The sequence below is a fragment of the Erithacus rubecula genome (assembly GCF_903797595.1).
Source record: "Erithacus rubecula genome assembly, chromosome: 2".
NCBI classification, from domain to species: domain Eukaryota; kingdom Metazoa; phylum Chordata; class Aves; order Passeriformes; family Muscicapidae; genus Erithacus; species Erithacus rubecula.
In genome coordinates this window covers 93,977,106-93,991,045 of record NC_136685.1, presented here as the reverse complement: position 1 = coordinate 93,991,045, position 13,940 = coordinate 93,977,106, and the positions used below count along the sequence as shown (strand labels likewise).

At 40.0% G+C, this 13,940-nt stretch overlaps 1 protein-coding gene across 3 annotated transcripts in view; it reads right to left on the bottom strand.

The window, feature by feature from the left end:
* Nucleotides 1–13,940, bottom strand: part of XDH (xanthine dehydrogenase) — a 66,071-nt gene that overhangs the window by 34,473 nt on the left and 17,658 nt on the right. For 2 of the 3 annotated variants that reach the window (XM_079299022.1, XM_079299021.1), the window contains exons 3-6: nucleotides 11,641–11,840; nucleotides 4,064–4,121; nucleotides 1,637–1,733; nucleotides 373–481 (exon numbers count right to left, since the gene is read on the bottom strand). In XM_079299022.1, the coding sequence (XP_079155148.1) occupies nucleotides 373–481; nucleotides 1,637–1,674 (147 nt within the window). In that variant the 5' untranslated portion in view covers nucleotides 1,675–1,733; nucleotides 4,064–4,121; nucleotides 11,641–11,840. Of the gene's footprint in view, nucleotides 1–372; nucleotides 482–1,636; nucleotides 1,734–4,063; nucleotides 4,122–11,001; nucleotides 11,203–11,640; nucleotides 11,841–13,940 lie in introns of those variants that run through there. The other variant, XM_079299020.1, reaches the window with a different exon arrangement.

Here is a 13,940-nt window from a genome sequence, read left to right as displayed (position 1 = left end):
GTCTTTCTTGGAAGGCCACAGAGGGGAGCCCAAACCTATCTCAGATTTTCTAGCTCCAGGTCATTATATTGGCTTTTCCCACATCAGCCTTCCCAGACTGGGATGTGGACCAAATACAACCAGGCAGTCCAAGGACAAAGGCATTGGCAATTCAGCCAGGATAGCACCAGTTAACCTGTTAGGGGCAGAACAGAGCTGTAGCATTGTCTCAGGAGTTTGATTCTGTCACTTAGCCATTCCTGCAAGTATGGATTGCTCATGTGGAGAGTCAGCCTTGTGGGCTTTAGCATCATGGTGGAGGTCCCAGTGTCCTGGTAGAAGTTTAATAAGCATAAGAAAACATGTTGAGAGTTTTTAAATTTACCAGCTTACCTGGGCTGGGTGCAGCCTGGATTTTGTGTTTCCTATGCCTTCAACAGTAGTTACAGCCACGTGATGCAGGGCACAGACTGGGAAGAGACAAGCATTGGCAGTATGGTGGCTAAAACAGTACATTAAGGTCATTTCATTTGACAGTGCTGCTCAGCAAAAGGGAACAGGAGCAGTGAAGAGTACTTGGAAGCTAAAGCAGTGGCCACAATAGGAACACTTAAATAGGTGTGATACAAGAATGAATCACATCCCAAATTCTGTAACACTCAGTCATCCAAAGTTCTAATCAATACCCCTTGCAGATTGATCTAATCAATATCTCTTGCAGTTTGATCTGTGCATACACTATAGGATTTCACCTAAATAGAGCAACTTTAAGCATCCTTGTTGCACTTAATATACTGAACCCATACAAGTAATTTACAGGAGCAGACTACAAATACCAAGATGTTGTGCAGCTGGAGACTTGCGAAGTTACATAAGAGCCTGGAGTTCTCAGTCTTTTAGCTAGTAAGCTGTTTCTAGATGTAAATATGGGGAGAAATGCTAGACTGCAAGTAAAAGAGAATAATGTTGCCAAAACTTATATAAGAACAGGCTATTCTATCTCATTTCTATCAAGACAGATTAATGACCCTAAAGATATCTTGTTCATGGCCATGCTCTGAAGCAGAACCACTCAGAGGATCCAAGTTATAGTATCTCCATGCATTATTCAAAATATATTAAAAATTTCAGTGCTTTCTGTTCCCCACAGTAAAACTGAGGCTTGTCTCTGTCTCATCCTCTCTCTGCATTCACCTTTTTGTTTGATTCCATTGTTTCCCATTTCAACTTATTAAAGTGAGAACAGGAGGAAATTTTGTCTCAGAAAATAATTCTGAAGGCTACAATAGAAGTAGAGGAAAAAGTTCATATCTGCTGGCATGCAGAAACAAGATTATTGTCATAGTACAACAACAAGGAAGATTTTATCACAATAATTATTGTATGGATTCTCACAGCAAAAGGTTACATTAGAATCAGTGCAGATGTTGCAGGGCACAAAGAAACAGTTCACTATCAGCATTGTGCAATGCATTAAGAAAAATACTTTCTTATGTTAGCCTTCTGAGCTTATGTTCTGGAAGTGAAAAATTATGTTTTGGCAGAAACATTCATTATATAACTTGTTTTAAAAAATAGCACCCTGTCTCGAATGTCAGAAACATGGATCTGTCCCCATTTTATTTCTCTGTTGCAGAGTTCAGATTGCAAAGGATACAGGATTTTCTTCCGAAAGGGATCATACTTGGATATCATAACAGTGCAGGCACCACATCCACCTTCTCCACAGCCTAGTTTGGTTCCACACAGGCCCACTGGGAGAAGAGGAATTAAGGAGAACACAAAAAGTGTTGGCAGAGACCTGCTCAAGTCATCAATAAAGGCTGAGCAACAAGTTCTTGCTGGAAACAAAACACCCATTTCTTCTGCTTAAAATTTAACATAAGCAAAGTTTCAAAAGATGGCATGTGACTATTGAGATCAACACCCAAACCCCTCATAAGGACACGGCCCACACTCCAGACTCTTAGAAATGAACAAAAAAAAATATCCTCAACTGCAACAGTTCCCACTTTCCATTACTCAGAAAAGGGAATTACATAAGGGAGATAAAGCACTGGTAACTGCTGAGCAGGAGCTGTTCAGGATTGCAGCCACATCCCTGAGCCATACGGTGACATCCTCCTTCAGCACCTCTTACTGGTGGGGCTTGACTTCTTCCTACACCTGCTGATTCCTGCCACCCAGAAGGATCCCAGGCAGGGCAGTCCCTCATGGCTACAGGTTACTCAGTTTAGCACTGCCTGGGAACTGCTCACAAACTACCTGCATCTCAAAAGTCATGGTATGGCCACTCCATTTCTGATGGCTTGACAATTGACAGGGACAAAACCAGCTAAGCACACTCCCCAGGAGCCTGGGTCCCATAAAATCATAGGAGGGAGGTACTGAGAGCCAGAACTCATGGAGATGCACAGAATCCCTGTAGAAACACCTGGGAGCTCACAGGGTGAATGGCCCAGCCTAAGCAGATTCCTCCACAGACTGCTGAGCTCATGGCCATGCTTTAAAATCAGGAATTGCATCAAATGTTCTGAAAATGGAGTTCGGGAGAGAATTCTTTGAGCCACTTCTGCTTAGGTTCCTTCACTCATCAGAAGGCAACTAGACACAAATATTTATCTCAAAGAGGATTGGCCAAGGTTGAGAGACTTTTGGTGGGGTAAAAATCAGCTGATTTCATTGGCAATCGAGTTGAGATAATCAGGGCCTTTCCCTATACCATGGAGCCTTTGGGAAAGCAACAGACATTCTGATAGAGGGAACTCAATTCATCTTGGCATCATTGCAAACAGTATGGCACTGACTGTTTCTAGAGAATCATAGAATCATTTAGATTGGGAACTTTAAGATCACCAAATCCAATCATAAACATAATGCTGCCAAGTCCATCCCTAAACCATATCTGTAATGAAAACCTAATGCTGCCAAGTCCATGATTAAACCATGCCCTTAAAGTCACCACTGCTTTGCATATAACCATTTGCCTGCTTGAGCAGAAATAAAGCTTTCCTATGCTATCTGATGTTTCTCTTGACAACAGTGTTAACCTGCCTCAATAAAATATATTTCTCAAAGAATTTGTCTGACCCTAACCAAATATCTACAAAGTTCACCAGAATGCTCATATCAGCAGGTTTTGAAAAGCTCAGATTCTCTCTTCACAAAGCTATTTGCATTAGTTATCAACAAGCTTAGACATAAAAGTTCTAGCAGTAAGATAAGCACACCTAGGCATAAGGGTCATGCCACTTACATTTCCTCTTGACCTTTATCCATCTATGGCATATTCAGAGCTGCTGATAGCAGTGTTGGAAACCTCAAAGAGGGGTGTGATTCATGTCCCTGTACCTCCTCAGCTCACAGACAAATGGAACACAGCAGCATGGTACGGGTACAACACAGCTGTGAACAATTTGGCAGATGCACACACCCAGCTGGCCAGACAAAAATCAGAAAACATGGAATGACATGACCTATGGAATGAGGCCTGGTACAGCCAGCCTGGTCACCACAGGAGCTACTCAGCTCCTGAAGCTGTTCTGACTCACGTGTTGACCAGTTTCAAATGGGGTGAAACGTGACTTCCTGCATCTTCTGGTGTAAACATGCCCATGGTACATGAGGGGAACCCCTGCCTCTGAGCCTGCCTCCCTGGGCCATCTGAGAAACAGCACAGAATTACCAAGTTATAGGATATTAGCTAGCCAATATGATGATTTGCCCAGAAAATTCTTTATGATTTGTGTGGAACAATATTAAAGTTCCTTCAATTTTATTGCCATCTCATTATTGCTTCCTTTCCATCATATTATAATTATGCAAAATAAAAAGTTTTTTCTTTAAAGTATTACCAAAACATTTAAAGTACATAATTTAAAATTTGCTATTGATTAAGCCTGTAATAGCAACTGTAATCTTTGCTAGCAAGAAATACCAGAAAATGCAAAACACTCCCTTGTATGCTCTGTGCAAAATCTCTGCCCAGTACTGAAGAGACAGAACAGTAAACAATTAAACAGTAAACAATTAAAAATACTGTAGGCATTTAAAGCCTTGTGCAGTTTTTTCTGCCATTGGATACATTTTCTTCGTAGATAAAGTAGCAAGGTTGTTTCTGGGTCCACATTTTTTTCCACCACCTGCAAGAAGAGAGAGATTGTGATAAGCACAAAGTGTTTTACAACACAGAAAAGTTAGTTGCAAGGGGAAAGTTTGGTCTTTCTGCAACTTCTTTTCCAAAGTGGGGAGAAAAATCACTGATTATTTCAGCAAGGTTGGCCATACATGCAGACAAAACTTTCCTTGAAATTGTGTCAGAGGAAAGTATATGCATTACATACATATGAGTTTTTCAGCCATGGCACACTGAGGCAAATCTAAAAAACACCCTTCAAAACTGGCAAACAGACTTAGTAGTAAGAAGAGAAAAAACTGTGTTTTATACTCAAATCTTGGATTCCTGATATGCCTCAAATACTGTCTCATCTTTACTGACCCTGAATAACTGAACTCTGTCCTTTATTTTACTACTAGAAGAGACAGAGAAAATAAGCAGATAAACAGAATGACAGAAAGAGCATCAGTAACAGGTTTTGCAGAGAAAAAAACCAACAGTGAAAATTGTAATGTGACAGCACAGGTGCAGCAGGATGGGCAGCAAACGCCAATCCTCTGAAGTTTCTCCTTCTTCCCTTGTAACATTAAATCAATTAGTATTACAACAGTAGCCATCCTAAATGTGGGATTACAAAATTCCAAGACAGGAGAAATTTTTGCTGCATATTTTGAGCCACCTCCACCCTATTAATAAACCACACTATTAGAAGTTATCCATTAGACAAAAAAACATTAAATACTTTAACCTCTGCCCAGTGGTCAGAAATCAAAGTTCTGTCCTTGCCTCCAAATGCCACAGGACTTGTTTTCCCCTTTTTCTGATGTTAATGAAGTGTCAAGAAACTTTTCCAAAGTCATTGCGTGCCAGAATATAATCATGTTCTTGGCTCTTATTTTATGAAAGTCCTAAGTACAATAGTTACAATTTATTTAAATTAATCACTCCCAGTTTGAAGGGCAAATTGAAATGGGTCATTTTGCAAATATTTTTTTTAACTTATTTTTGTTCATTGATGATAAACCTTCATGACCTCTGTCCTGCTTCAGTTTTATGCCTCTGACACGTGACAGGGTTATTCTAAAGAGATAAGGTCCATACTTCCTGTTTGAGTTCACCTTCTTAGAATTAACAGATAAAATTGCTGCTACAAAACTCAACTGGTCACTTTTTGCACATTTCACTCCTGCACTGGGGATGATCTACAGGACAAAAAGAGTCTGTTCTAGTTTGGGAATGTCATGTTGTAGCTCATGCAGCACCCATTGCTGCTATTCAGAGTGGAGTGCCCCTGTTTCCTCACCTCCTGGATGCATAGAAACAAATAAAAGCATGCAGTGGTTCTTCCATGACCATCTGGTTCAGAGTAAGCCCATACATCCCTCTGCAGCAGCTTAGCAAACAGACAGACATGAGCAGGAAATTCCAAACATCCTTGGACTAATGGCCTTTCAGAGCCATTCCACAGCCAAAGAGCCAGCCCCAGCAACTCCCACTGTCACTGCCACACTGAATTTCTTCATGCTTGTGCCAATGGCTATTGCAAACCCTTCCAAAGCAGCTTCCAAGATAGCCAGGCACAGAGAAGGAACTTCAGAATAGTTATAGTTATAGCAAAGAAAATGTCTCAAGAGGTTTTCTTGAAAGGGTCCAAGAAGTGCTCAATACTCAAACCAAGAAATTAAAAATTTGGCCCACTGGCTTCTTTACAGGAAGCAGGAAATAAAAGACAGACATAGTCCTTCATTTTTCATTTAACCACTCATCTCCACGTACTTTTAGTCATGTAAGGATGTGTGAAGTCCCAAAGCTTTGCCCAACTTTATCAGAAAGTGTCTCCCACCACGACAAAGACAATCCATACCCTTACTCTGTTCTAGCCAACAGCCCTGGATTGTTACTTCATTCACTTCAAACTACTCCACTGGAGCTGTGTATCTGCAATTCTGGCAGAGACTAGGGATCTGAGGGAGATAATTGGTAAGAGTTTGGAGAACATTCTGGATTAGCACAAATCTCACACATCAGAGATCAAGGAGTCATTTCTCTTCAGATTCCTGGTGGGAGGATGCTTGCTGATGAGTCTCTCTTGCTGGGCACAGAGTAAGAATGGTTTGCTGTTCTTGCCTTTTACTCATTGTTGTTGATGCTGGCTTGTCCTCCAGCCTATTCCTCCAGTGGTTTGTTGCAATCACCTGCTGTGATTTGTTCTTAAAATATTTTAAAACTCTGTGGGTGGGGATAGCATGTCTTGTCTGATGCCCAGTACAATATGACTGCACAATATCACAGCTCCTCCTCACCTCCCCCAGTGTCCTTGTACAGAAAGAAACTGAATTCCATCCATTGCCTTCTGTGGTTGTAGGATCAGACAACTGATTAAGCAATTAAAGAAATATTTCCCTTTTGGTAAGTTGCTGGTTTTTAGTGTTTGGTAATGCGTTTCATTTTGGTTTTTTTAAATCAAATGTCATTTTGCAGGTATATCAGATTGACAACCTCATATTGACATTTTAAAATATTTTACTGCACTTTGCAGCTTAATTATTAATCAAATGCAGAAAGAAACATGGTTGAAAATGTTAAGATGGCACAGACAGTCAAATAACTCCCAAAAAATTTACTCCTTCCTGCTGTGTTTGTACTACATGTCTGTTTGCCTACTGATTCTAGGAATTTTAAATACTCAGATCCACCCCAGCAGGGAGCCTAGCCCCTAGTTCTGAAGCAGTTCTTTAAACCTTTAGAATGCATGGACATGAGAGATGTTGAGCTCACTTCCCCATAATTTTATGTACAAAACTTCCATCTCAATAAATATTTTGTTTTCTGGCTTCTCTACCTACCTCTCACTAATTCAGATAACTTTGCCTTTGTAGCATAAAGCATTATATTTAAATTATTATTCCCAGAACGTTAGAGATTTTTCAGTTTAAGAGAACAGTAGTTCAGCAAGGTAAATAGAGGAACAGAAAGCAAGAGAAAACAAACTTTCCTAGTTTATCAAACAAAGTGCTAAGCTTTCCATCAGTTGTGGTCTGTAAAGGAGAAGCAGATGCTTTCCTGAAGGACAAGCTCCCATTCAATCACTAATCCCTGGTCACTCAATAAATTGCAAGAGAAAGGCTGCACACAGCAAGTCAGACAAGTCACATGTAAAGGTCACCTAGGACCTTAAAATCTGTGAATGTGTTATTCCTGAAGTCAGTGAGAGATTTCAAATTCATTTATTAGAAAAAAGGATTAGAACAGAGATGAACAAACTAAATATAACCACACAATGTAAATTTGCTATTGGTCATGAGAATATTTTGTTCTGCTTTAAACCAGCACAATGAAAGCTCATAAGTGACTGTTTATGTAGAACCCAGAGATTCACAAAGCTCAGAAAAATCCTGTATTTTAGCTGGTCCCATCAGCCATCAAATACCCACAGACTTTGGAAGCAGTAAGAGGTTTAATGTGGCTTCCCAGCTTAGATCCTCCCTTAGCATTCAGAATAGAAATAGAAATATTGACTCCCCGTGTTCAAACTGAAATTATATGCTACATATGCATGAGACAGACTTGTTAGCCAAGGAAAAAGAGATTGCCACTATTAGCTTTAAAGTGAGCATGCTGATTTGCATTCTAGTCTACGCAGACTATTAAGATAACCTTGAGTTAGCAGTGTGCCAAGCTTTATGCCCAGTGAAGTAAACAGGTGCTTAAAATAAACAGTCCTCCATGTAAAGTATGCTCAGCTGTTCCAAGGAGACTTTTCCTTGACAAAAGTGCAGATTGGACTAAGGCAAGAAAGAAGAATTTGCTGCAATCCATGTCCCCATCTTACAAACCATCTCTTGCCACGTGGCTTTGTACAGTGACAGAAGGTCAGCAGCCCATTTGCAATGTCAAGCTGTCATGAAATCACATAGCAGTAACCTTCCCCCCTGGCCATGTAAACACAATCTTTGCAGTGAATCCACTGGAACATTTAGCCAGGGCCCCAGATGCATAGAGCCATATCCTAAGGTACAATCATAGAATATAGTGAGTTAGAAAGGACCCACTAAAACCACCGAAGCTCAACTCCTGTCCTGCACAAGGCACCCCTAGAATCATACCACATGCCTGAGAGGATTGTTCAAATACTTTCTAAGCTCTGTCAGGCTTAGTGCTGTGACAACTGCCCTGGGGACCCTGTTCCAGTGCCCAGCCACCCTCTGGGTGAAGAAACTTTTCCCTAACCTCTCCTGATGGATGCTGTTTCCTCAGGTCCTGCTCACCAGAGAGAAGTTATTAATGTCTGCTTCTCCACTTCCCTTCTTGCTGTTCCAGCAGGACTGCACTTACAGACACATAACATCACTCCTTTCATCACACAACCTTTCACATGCAGCAATGTCCCAACATTCTCTCTCTTAAACCTGCATTTGGAGGGGTTGTAACTTGAGCCACTTTAGCAACACACACAAAGAAGGTAATAGGAAAAAAGACACTGGAGGCTTTGGGTAGAACAAGTGAAATCTGCTCCTTTACTAGAACTGCCTGCTCTGTGAAGCTGTAGGAAAGATGCTGAGAAAGGTTTGACATTTAAATGAGTTGGTACCATTGGTATTATTAATCATCCCTTGGTGGCTTTTTTTTAAAGCCAAGCTGCCAGTATCTCACTATGATAAACCCCTTTACACATGTACATAGTCAGCTCTGAGATATGGTTTTTGTAAACAGGAACAGTTCCATAAAAATTGCTGAAGGGCAACAAGGCCAGTTGAGTACAAGAACTGGCCATTCCTGCCAGGAGTTTACTGCCAGAATTAGGTAAATGGATGAAAGTACAACAAGGAAAGAATTCCAGGGGTAATAAAGGAGAAGATTCACTCACAGCAGGTTTATAAGCTGCAGGACATGGCAAGCACAGACAGAAGATCCAAAATGAACAGGTTGTTTTCTGCCTTCAGGGCCTAGGCTGCCATTTCTCCCGTTCTCTGCTTCACCCCATGTGAATAAAAGAGTCCTACAGGGCCAGCTCTGAGCTTTAACTTTTAGACATTTTCATGTGTTACACAAAAGTTTTCTCCAGGAGGAAGGACTTTTCTAACAGTTTACAGAGAGCAGTGCTCTTGTCATAACTGAGCACCAGCCAGTGCTGAAGGACCACCTTTAACTGCATACAGGATTTTTTTATAAACTCTTCATACCTACCATGAGAGGCCTACTGGTTTTGAACCTCAGCTGATCTGGCACCAGAACTACAATTGTATCTCATTAGGCCACACCAGAAAAAAAAAATAATCAAACAAGACAGGACACTTGGCTTGTATCAGGTTCTGAATTGCTCATCACATTTATGGCAACTTCTTACTGGAAGATCAAAAGAGCTCCAAGTTCACCCTCTACAAACTGAGGTTCACAATGGAGGCATCCCACTAAAACTTCACAGAGCAAGAAGACAAGTTAATGGTGTGCCACCTGTACCCACCATAAGAGAAAAATCATCAGAAAATTCACATATCATCCTGTGCCACAATTTCAATTAGCTAGTTGCAATGAACTTGAAGCTTCAAGTTTTCATCTCTCTCTCAAAACAATGAATGGCTGATATGTCAATTAGCACATATGAACCACTACTATTCTGTGTGAGCAAAGCTTTACTTATCATCCTTCTCTATAAAACCTCAGAATCAAGCCTGGGCTCTAAATCTGTATTAAATTCAGCAGCTCTATGACTAACTTTTACTGCATACTAGATAAACTTCCTTTTTCAGTAACCTGTTAACATATCAATCAAACAAAACATATCAAATCCACTAGTACCTTGGAAAGTTCTAATTCCAATCCAATGTTTGGGATACAAAATCATAATTAAAACCCCCAACTGCAGCTACACTCTCATCCTCATTAAACTACCACAAAAGACCAACAAAAGCAAAATGGATAGCAATCCTGCACCTGTCTGTAAAGCAGGGCACAGAGCTTTTTAACCAACTGAGAGTGATCCCTCAAGGGATTAAAAAATAAATTGTCTAGCCCAAACTAAGCATTTACTACATGCACAGGGAAAGCTTGCCAACTCTTGGCTACACACAAGTAGATATGAAACCCTATCCCTCCCCAGGTTTCCCTGCAGGAAGCTGCTTTGGCACAAGTTCCCATGCCCAAGAGCCCAGGCAAAGGAAAGGTGGTGGGGCAATACTAGCACTGAGCTCAGAATCAGAATTGTTTTGGTTGCCATTGGCCAAAGAAAGACTCAGCTTTGACTTGTTACAAGCTTTTCTTTGCTAGCCAGGCAAAGTCCAAACTGAGGGAAGGGGGCTCTGGAACAAACTGTTCAAATGTCTCCGTGATGTACAATGAGCACCCCAGCCTCCTGTGAGACACAGTCACTTCTTAGGTTATTGCCAGGAATCAGTAACAGTTAATGGACTTTCATCCCTGAAGAGTTTTCTAGCTCCTTAAATGGAAATTGAATAAGCATTTTTGTAAATCCTTTTCAAAAATCAGATGTAAAGTTTACTTATTGAGCATATTAATTATATGTGGATGCTTCCATTTGAGTTAAATTTTCCAGATCTGTTGTAAGTACTAAAATTATTTCTATAGAAATGCCTCTATTAAGCAGTGCACACTTGTTTAAGATTAGTTACCCCAGAATTGTAGTAAATTATTGCCAACAAATCTAAAATGTAAAAGGAATATTATGTAATTTTGTTACTTTTTGAATAATTCACAAGGTAAAGTCAAAGAAGAGAAAAAAAAGCCATTTAGCAAAGTAATACATAGTCTTCACAATTTAATATTTAAAAGACATAGAATATGTGTTCTTATCAGAAAACTTCAGAGGAGGAGAAAGATTACTAGAAAAGTAAGCAATCAAGCCACAATCCAGGAGCAAGCTGGGCACAAGCTGGAACCTTGCTTACCTTTTTACCATTCACAAAGAAAACAAGTTCATCCCCTGCCTCGTTTGGAGCCATCCTGCACACCTTCCAAACTTCACTCAAACAGGGCCACAGACCACCCTTGTGAGAGCAGCCCTACTCCCCACTGCAAAGCACAGAGCACCAGCCACACCACAAATAACACCCCTCAACAATGTTTGACTTTATTTCTACATCAGTGCCCTGTGAAACCCCACATTATATAAGAGGCAAGGAAGAGGCGTGCCAGCTGCGTTTGGTTGGTGCTTCTGCAGCCTTGATGACAGAAAAGGAGCAGAGTGACCCGCCCCCTTTTATATAGCAGAGGATCACAATTCAGCTGCATTCCCTTTAGGTGATCCTGCCAGGCTTGGGGCACCTGCAGTGTGCCACTGACACGGCTGCTAGCAAGGAATCCACAGGGTTTTGCAATGCAATGTAAACTTCAGGGGAGGGAGGGGTGTTTCTACCAGTTCTCTCTCACCAAATATTGACAAGAATAAGCTGTTTCCCTTGTTCTGAGCACAGCCATCCACCTGGAATTCACCACACAGAGGTCTCTAATGACAGCACCTGCTTATTTAAAAAACTCCTTGATATGATCATAATGTTACACCAGACTCTGAAAGCATTTAGTCTTACCTGTTTTGGCTTAATCCTCACATCCTGGCTCCTAGGTGCATGTTGTTAGTGAAACACAGAGGAAAACCAAGGATTTTTTGTCTTCCATTTCCCTGGTGGTCGTTTCTTCTGGTTTCTCCATTACACAACCACACATTTTGCATGAAGTTTTCCTGGTTTTTTTTTCTTCCAAAGGTGTTGGCAGAATCATCCACAGGCCCCTGCATATGACATACATTGGTTTAATGAACAAGAAATCTTAACTGCTAGTTCCAGTTGAAAATTCCACCACAAAACAGCACAGTTCCAAAGTCTCATGGAAGTTTCCTAGCACTGTACCTTATCCTGTCTGCTCCATTCTGATTCTTGTGACTTTGCTTTCCTTCTTCAGTTTCAATTAGTTTTGATTAGGTTTTTTAATTATTTCTTTAAAATCCCTGGGAAGCCACCATATCAAAGTCTTCTTCTCAGGAACCACTCTGAATAATTCATGAGATAACAAAGCCTAATTAAATTACAATTTTCAGAAACAATCTTTCCTTCAGTATTATGGAAACATGTCACAGTGAATACAATACACACATTATTTTTACCAGCTTTTATCTTCTGTCTCATTCTGTTTCCCAGTCTATAATCTACAAAAGCTATTTCATAACAAAAGTCAAGCACTGTTTCAGACTTTTTTATAGGCATTTCAGTTTGCTGAAAGTAGAGTTCACAGCAAACTGGTGCTTAACACCAGCTGCCTTAATCTATGTTTTCAGTGAAGTTGTGCATAGCTGAACCAGTGCTGACACCTATTGTCTGGTACCTCCCACTTTGCAATATCAGAGTACAAGGAAAAAAAACCACTTTTCTCCAAGTAATCTTAAACTCTGTTGCTCTATATTTATGTGCAAAATTTACACAAGCACTATCCTCACGTAGCAAGCTTCAATCTCAAAATTAGTGTACACAAGGTTACCACTCATTAATAGTTTTGTAATATTTCAAATAACAATTATTACTCATAACCACAAGTACATGTTATTACAGCAATCTTAAAGCAACTAGCCATTACAGCATTAACACCAAAATCAAACTTGTTTAGTTTCCTAATCCATGTTTTCCATACTGCATGATGCAGTTCTTAGGTTTAAAGAACACTTCCAATCACATCATCACTTTTTAAAGAAGTCTATTCTCAAATTTCTGCCTAGCCTTGGTGCTAACATTATTAGTAAACTATTGCTTTTTGCTAAATCAATAAACAGCACCTTATGATATTCCATCACAGGAATTTCATCTATCAACCTACTATATACACAAGACAAAAATAAATACAACCATGACAATGATCTCTATATGTAGATGATGTGGTAATTTAAAACTTCAGACTTCATCTCAACAGAGTGACTGGTCACACAGCAACAAATTCACTCATTCTCTCACCAGCCTGATGGGATAGTCTATTACTATACCCATTTCAAATGCAGAGAACCAAGACATACAGAACAGGAATTTTCCTAGTGCTCTAAATAACTCCGGAGCATGAGAGCATGTGCTCCTGAAATCTCTTGTTCATTTTTTGAAATCCCACCTGCTCTGAAACAGAACAGAGGATTACCAGAAATGAGAGAAAAGAAAGTGAAAGCTAAAAAAAAACCAACTCACAAAACTCTCAACCCAGGACTCCCTTAAGTGAGCTAAAATAGAAAACTTTCCTCAATCAAACAAAAACTAGTTATAAGACAAAGTATTCTGACTTATCAGTCAGATAAAGTCTAGCAGGTTTCCCATTTTAGAAATCATCCCTTTACCCATTCATAACTCTGAGATGGGAATGTTTTAGAAGTTCAAAATTCCTGGCAGTCTCATTCACTCAGAGAACTTGAAAAGCAGTTGATACTAGTCAAGAATATATATATTTTTAAAAAGCAGCTGACTTTCCTCATTCTGACTCTTTAATCCTGCAGACCTGGCTGCTGCAATCATCATAATAATAATCTGTTCTGCAGATGATCACATGTATAGCTCAATAAGTACAGTGAAATTTATGGAAACACCATTCCTGCCAGGAGTTTACTGCCAGCATTAGGTAAATGGATGAAAGTACAAGGAAAGAATTTCAGGTGTAATAAAGGAGAAGATTTAAAACAAACAGAAGTGAGAAAATTTGTTGCTCTCTTCTCATGTTCCTCTTCCAGGAAACAGGAAAGAAGAAAGTACAGGTGGCTCTGAAGAGAATTCTATGAAGGGATTTATGAGGAGCAATTTAAAAGCAAATACAAAAGAAAACAGAGACCCAAGTGTCTGCACACTCACCCTGTGTGTCCACTGTC